Source organism: Phocoena sinus, chromosome 16, assembly GCF_008692025.1.
Source record: "Phocoena sinus isolate mPhoSin1 chromosome 16, mPhoSin1.pri, whole genome shotgun sequence".
Classification (NCBI taxonomy): domain Eukaryota; kingdom Metazoa; phylum Chordata; class Mammalia; order Artiodactyla; family Phocoenidae; genus Phocoena; species Phocoena sinus.
The window spans coordinates 80,381,041-80,387,823 of NC_045778.1; the positions used below are offsets into that span (position 1 = coordinate 80,381,041).

At 46.9% G+C, this 6,783-nt stretch overlaps 1 protein-coding gene across 1 annotated transcript in view; it reads left to right on the forward strand.

The window, feature by feature from the left end:
* The window catches only part of DOCK1 (dedicator of cytokinesis 1), a 534,414-nt gene extending 532,095 nt beyond the window's left edge, over window positions 1-2,319 (forward strand). Inside the window, 1 exon segment of the mRNA XM_032607328.1 lies at window positions 1,134-2,319. Coding sequence (XP_032463219.1) covers window positions 1,134-1,229 — 96 coding nt within the window. The 3' untranslated portion in view covers window positions 1,230-2,319.
* The last annotated feature ends 4,464 nt before the right edge of the window (window positions 2,320-6,783 follow it).

A 6,783-nucleotide genomic window follows, 5' to 3' on the forward strand; every position in this document is an offset into this window, starting at 1 on the left:
TCGTTCATTTGTTCACTCATTGCTTTATGCATGTGGTCAACACACGTTGACCTCTTGTGCGTGTCACGTGCCCACCAAGAGCAAGGCCACCAGCTGCCCTCCATCATTCACACCCTGACAGGTACATTCCGTTTCTCTTATCGCCGTTACAGTTGTAAATCCATTCTTTTTTTTTTTTTTTTTTTTTGCGGTACGCGGGCCTCTCACTGTTGCGGCCCCTCCCGTTGCGGACGCGCAGGCTCAGCGGCCATGGCTCACGGGCCCAGCCGCTCCGCGGCACGTGGGATCTTCCTGGACCGGGGCACGAACCCGCGTCCCCTGCATCGGCAGGCGGACTCGCAACCACTGCGCCACCAGGGAAGCCCGTAAATCCATTCTTGAGAACCTAAGGCCAACTGTGGCCCATAAGCCACGTCCAGCCCGCGCCTGTCTTTGTAAATAAACTTTTATTAGAGCACAGCTGCACCCATTTCTTGATAAACCGTGCTCCCCTCATGAAGAATTTAAACACCCCCCAGCCTTGTTCATCCTCCTCTGTTTACAGTTTGGGAAGCGACTGTGGATGAGAAACTGCCTTGTCAACGGGTCACCTGGATGGTGGCCGCAGGTGCCACCATGGCCCACTTGCTTGACCCTCTCTCATGTGGCCTTCCCATTTCTGAGAGCAAAGCAGGCCTCTCAGCCACCCACCCATGGAGAGCATCTCCAAGGACTTGTTTGTCCCTGAACCATTTCGGGGCATCTTCAGGGGTCATGAGGAGGGGCCTCTGGGTGGTCCTCACCCCGGGAGGCTCAGCTGTGACATGGCCACAGGCTACCTGGCTGGCCTGGGTCCTGCTTTGCCCACATTCACTTGTCCTTAACCATTTCAGCTGCCCGCTTCTGAACCCGGTCCATTTCCAGGGGCCCTTAGGTCAACAGCAGCGGTTACACGTCTCAGGGGCTGGTCACACTACGTGTGAAATAGTGGCCAGGGCCACAGCCACGCGGTCCTGAGCGTGGCCGACCTGCCTGCCCGGAGTCACGAGGAGAGGGCAGTTCCCGCCCAGGGCTGCAGGTCGACTTTCCCTCACCGCGCCCCCCCCCTGCCGGCTCAGACCCCCCTGGAGTCTCCCCCATTTTCTGTCTTCCAGCATCTCCCCCCTCCGCTGCCCAGCAAGACCCCGCCGCCACCGCCTCCCAAGACGACGCGCAAGCAGACCTCAGTGGACTCCGGGATCGTGCAGTGAATGCGCAGCGCCCGCCAGAGAGCCAGCCGGTATCCTTCCTCTCCCTCCGCATCTTCTCCCACGTCTGGCGTTTACCTCATTGGGCCTGTGATGTCTGATGTTTAGTGCAATTGCTTTTCCTTAACAGGAGTTCGTCTCCAGCCACTGAGTGGGAGGGCTTTAGCACTGGGGAGCGAGGTGGATACGGGCCTGGGACGTGCTTTTATGTTTATCAAAGTCGGAAGCTTCTGAGTGTGTCCGTCTTGAGAGAGCCTGAGTCTTGCCCAGAAGTCCTTTCTTTTTGTGCCAAATGACACATTAGCAGAGAGGCCGGTTGACCTGAGTGGAGCGCAGTAAGAGAGCTTAGGCCTTCACTGCAGAACTGTGTAATAACAGCTTAGGAACCCTCATCTCTCGAGGCCAAACCCTGGCTGGCCCTTGCAGGATGTCTTCTCAGACCCTCCTGGCTGCACCTGGTGGTGTGACTTTTTGTTGGTTGAGTGTCCCTTCAACTTATATCAGGCAACGAAGGTCAGCCCTTTCAGGGAAGTTCCTGATTTCCTTTGGTATAATTTAAAATAGCGTATTTCTCCGCTACTGAACAGTTACTAATTTATGGAGTGGAGACACCATTTAAAATACTGGGATCAAGTGGAAAAATAAATGAGTATAGGCAGATCAATTTTCTCTCTTTTTTGAAAAACAATACGTAGACCACAGGAGATGGTTTTAATTGGGTGAATTCTTCTTGTGCTCATTCTGTACAGAAGTTTGTATATATGAGGGTCTTTAGAACTTGTTTTAATTTTTGTGGTCCTTCTGTTTATTGTAATACGTGTCCGCAAATGGTTCCCAATATGTGTTCTAAACGTTTAACTGAGGGAAGTGTAAAAAAAAAACCCAAATTAAGTTTTCTTGGTTTTTTTTCCCAAAGCTCAAGTCCTAAAAATCATTGTGGATGATGATTAAAAAAAAAAAAAAAACTAACTTAGTATAACCTAATATTTTTATTCTACCATCTATATTTTTTATTCACTATAATCATGGTATTCTTCTAGTAGGCTCGAAAGTTAACCCATGACAACGAAAAATAAAATGTCATTTAAAACGACTCGCAGTGTCTGACATGCTATGTTTTTATCCCTTGATGTAAAATCTAAAAGCCGCTGTTTTCTATTTTGCTTTCTTAAAGAGCTTTGTGATGCCTGTTTATCTGTATGTACATCCTCCTCAAACGCCGGTCTTAATCATCTGTGTTTAATTGTCTCTGACTTGGAGGCCCGATAGACAGCACCCACACGCCTCTGCATGCGTCTTTGCATGTCCTTACAGACAGAGCAGACCTGAGCCTAGCAAAGGCTGGAGCTTTCTCCCCTCAATCCAACCCGGGGGCCCTCTGACTGCACATTATTTACATCCCCTTTTAGCCTTTTCAGCTGCTAATTTGAGAGAGGGCTTTGTTTACTGGGGTGTGTCATTGCACTTGAGAGGCATCAGACTTCCCAGCTTTCTCTGAATCTTAGGTGGCAAGAAACAAAGAAGGCACTGGGGTCCTGCTTTCCATCCAAATGTGTCCCTGGCTAAACACAAGGGTGTGACTCTGCCCCTTCTAACCAGGCCTCGAAGGAGGCTGCTGCGGAATCCCCAGGAGGCTTGGAGGATCCTTCTCTGGCTCAATGGCTGGTCCCCAGTTTATTCGAACTTGTAAATATCCAGTTCCCCCCCGCCCCCGACCCGCAGGGAATTTTAGACACACGTGAATATGGAATGTTTTTCTTCTTGAATTTTTACTCTTTGACCAACATGAATATTCATGCTCCATTGAGTATGTTAGAAACCAGATATTATCCACCAGCCTAAAATAATTGCAGGGGCACACCCACCTGGGAGGGGCCAGCCTCTGGCCGCGGGTGATATTTGGAGAGTCAGTATTTCACTTCTCGAGGAAGCACTAGCCGAAATTTATAAAAATATTTCCTGGCCCTATGGCAATGGTTGTTTTTATTCTAGAACAACATCTGGGTTCTAGTTCTTGCCCTGCACCACCACATCCGCCAGGAAGTCTCACTGGATGATCTCTGGACTGCACACTCCGTCCGGGTCCCCCCGCCCCCTGCCCCCCCACCATGTCCCCATCCCCCCAGCCGCCGGAAGTTCCACGCTGCCCTCCAGAGCTGCCAGGTACGTGGCAAACACAACAGTTAGGAAAGGAAAAGTGGACACTTTTTACAGGTGTGACAGAAATCTCCTAATATAAATATGAAAGTATATTTACAAAAAGTGAACTTCTCAAGCTAGGCAGACACAATTTTTTTTTTTTTTTTTTTTTTTACCTTTTAAATCAACATGGGCTACAAAACTATAGTCAAGGGGAAACTGACCTCTGTGTCAAGTGTCTTCTGGAGACATTCCTTCTAGAAGGAGGTTCGAGAGGACATGCTTGCTCCTCTAGATGCACTAATGTATTCCTTTTACTCAGAAACAGTGTTTCTCAACCTTTTTTCATAATTGCGTCCCAGGAGTCTTTTTAGACATTTTTTTTTCTAATCATTCTCAAGAAGTTTTAACAGTAGGGATATACCATATATCTGTTTACATACTTTATGACTATCTCTGCTTTTTACCTTGACAAAGTAAGATTATTGTTTTGTTCCCCAAGAACCAATTTTCATCACCTTCGGGTGATATTGCCTCGTTGAGAATACTTGCTTTAAAACAGGAATGGTGAGGGTCTTATTGTCTGTTTTTGCTTTGATGGCCAGGAAGCTCAAAGCCAAATTTAGCTCTCACGCATTCAGTTAAATTTGGTTTTATTCTTTCGTCTTTCACAATACTTCCTCGTGTATTACAAGTCCATCTTTAACTATTCAGTTTAACATGTGCTTTCCCCAAATCTTTATTAAAAGAAGATAGCATATAAGCTATGTCCTATAAGTGTAAAAACTTTTTCTTATTGAAAAACAACCCTTGGTGCTTGAAGATGGCTTCCTCGTATTATATTTTAAAAAATTATCTTTTAATCAATGTTAAGATTAGTCTTTCACGTAAAGATTTGATCTCTTTCAATTCCTTACAGATTTTGCAGATTTTGTTATCTTCAGCTCTGGACTTTTTTTTTTTTATGGCATTGGACTTTATGTTTTATGTTCACCAAAGTCTTTGTTGGTGTAATGGATTTGGGCTTTTGCTTTTTAGTTCTAATTACTTTTTAGTATTTTACTTACTTGTTAAAGTCTATTTGGGGACTTTTACTTTTTTTTTTTTCTTCCAATCTGCCTTTTCTGAATTATTTAAACTCTACTGTTTAGTTGGTGATGATGGTAACAGGAAACCTAGTGAGCCAATAACCCTTCACAGGTCCTGTGAAGACCTGCATGCAGTGAGTGGCCCAAGCTTGCGAGGGGAGGTGAAAAAGAACTGTGTGGGACGGGGGGGCACGGCAGAGTTCATTTTGATAATACTGAGTTGTTATAATAACAACTCATTTGTTATAACTGAGTTGATAATACCGTGTCAGCCCTGGACAAAAGACCTACAATGGTTAGTTCGTCTTATGGGTCAACTCAGCTAGGCTCTAGCGCCCGGTAAATCAAACGTCAATCTAGGTATTGCTGGTAGGTGTGGTGAACATCGACCATCAGCTGACTTAAAGTAGAGGAGGTGACCCTCTGTAACATGGGTGGGCCTCGTCTAATCAGTCGAAGTCCTTCAGAGCAAGACCTGAGGATTCCCAGAGAAGAAGAAATTCTGCCTCAAGAGGGCAGCATCAACCCCACCTGCATTTCCATCCTTCCCTACAAATTTTTGGATGTGCCAGACCCCACAAGCACGTGAGCCAATTCCTTAAAATACATCTCTCTCTTTATGTATGTGTATCTCCTATTGGCTCTGTTTCTGTGGAGAACCACGATACAAGAGTGTCACGAGAGGTTCAAAACAAGATAATTCATGCGAAAGACAAGGGGCAGCAAACCTCCTTCAGTGAAGTGGTAGCGGCTTCAGAGGAAAGCTACCGGGTAGAAGTCCAGAATCTGGAGCCCCCAGACAGCCACTCGGCCCCGCCATGCACAGGTTTCTTCCTCGGTCCCATGCTGACAATACGAACTGCCCGTGCTGTTATTTGTTTTCCTGGAGCTGGAATGTCCAAATGGTTTCCTCCATGGGTCTGGTGCTGAGGCTGGCTGAGCATCCTGTCTCTCTGACTCTCTCTGTCTCCATCTCTGTGTATCTTTCTTCTCTGTCTTTCTCTATCTCTCTCTGTCTCCTTCTCTCTCTGTCCCTGTTTTTCGTGTCTGTCTTTCTCTTTCTACCTCTCTGTGTATGTCTCTGTCTGCCTCTCTCTGTCTTTGCATCCTTTCCTTGCCTCCCTGGTCTCCTTTAGTTTTGTACACCTATTGCCACCTGTTCAGCTGTTGCTTATAATTCACGTTTATTTTCACTACTGGTGAGTGCTGAATGTCAACTGTTCTTTATTCTTTCTCTTAACTGGTTGTGCCATTTTAGAAAACCTTTGGAGTGTGTCTACAGCTACATGCCAGGTACACTGCACAACGGGGAAGGAGAGAGACCCAGTCCTGTCCTCATGGATCTCAGAATCTGGTGAGGGAATGAATGAGCCAACAGCCAAGTAAGATTTGGTTTGCTGAAGGACACGTGGTGAGCGCTGGGCAGGGCAGAGCAGAGCAGAGGGGCCTTTCACACAAACTTTTGGGGACGTCTGGAGAATGAGCAGAATTGGGCAGACTTGGAGGAGGGTCAGGGACGGGAAGAAGCAGTGTGTGCTACCTCCCAGACATGAGGGGGAGCCCCACACTGTGAAAGAACTTCCAGAAAGCCAGCAGAGCGGGTCCAGTGTGAAGGAGCAGGCTGAGGAAGGCCAAGGAACTGGGCAGCATCCAAATGGGGGCTTCCTATGCTCCCAAGCTATTGTGAGCACCCTGGGCTTTGTCCTGTGTACCCCACGGCCCGTGTCGAGGGTGGGAGGATCCACACAGGCTCCATGTCATGTTCTCCGCTAAATGGAGCCACAGAAACCGTACTGGAGCATGATGGAGCATGGTGGAACATGATGGACCATGACAGACCAGGATGGAGCATGATGGACCATGATAGACCAGGATGGAGGATGATGGAACATGATGGAGGATGTGGAGCATGGAGTCCGTTTATCCTTGACTTTTTAAAAAGTTTTCTATTGGAGGATAGTTGATTTATAATGTTGTGTGAGTTTCAGGTGTACAGCAAAGTGATTCAGTTATACAGACATATAAATATATATGTTCTTTTTAACATTCTCTTCCATTATAGGTTATTATAAGATACTGAGCAGAGTTCCCTGTGCTATGTAGTAGGTCCTTGCTGGAATCTATTTTGTATATAGTAGTGTAGATCTGTTAATCCCCACCTCCTAATTTATCCCTCCCCCGTCCTCTTTGGCTTTGATAAGCCTTGTGGTGGAGTCACAAACGAACGAGGCAGCAGCACCATCTGGCTTCCTGGGGGACTCCCCCGTTCCCTCCATAGGTCACCAGTGGACTTGCGTCTCATCACAGGGGATTCCAGGGGCATCTGATTG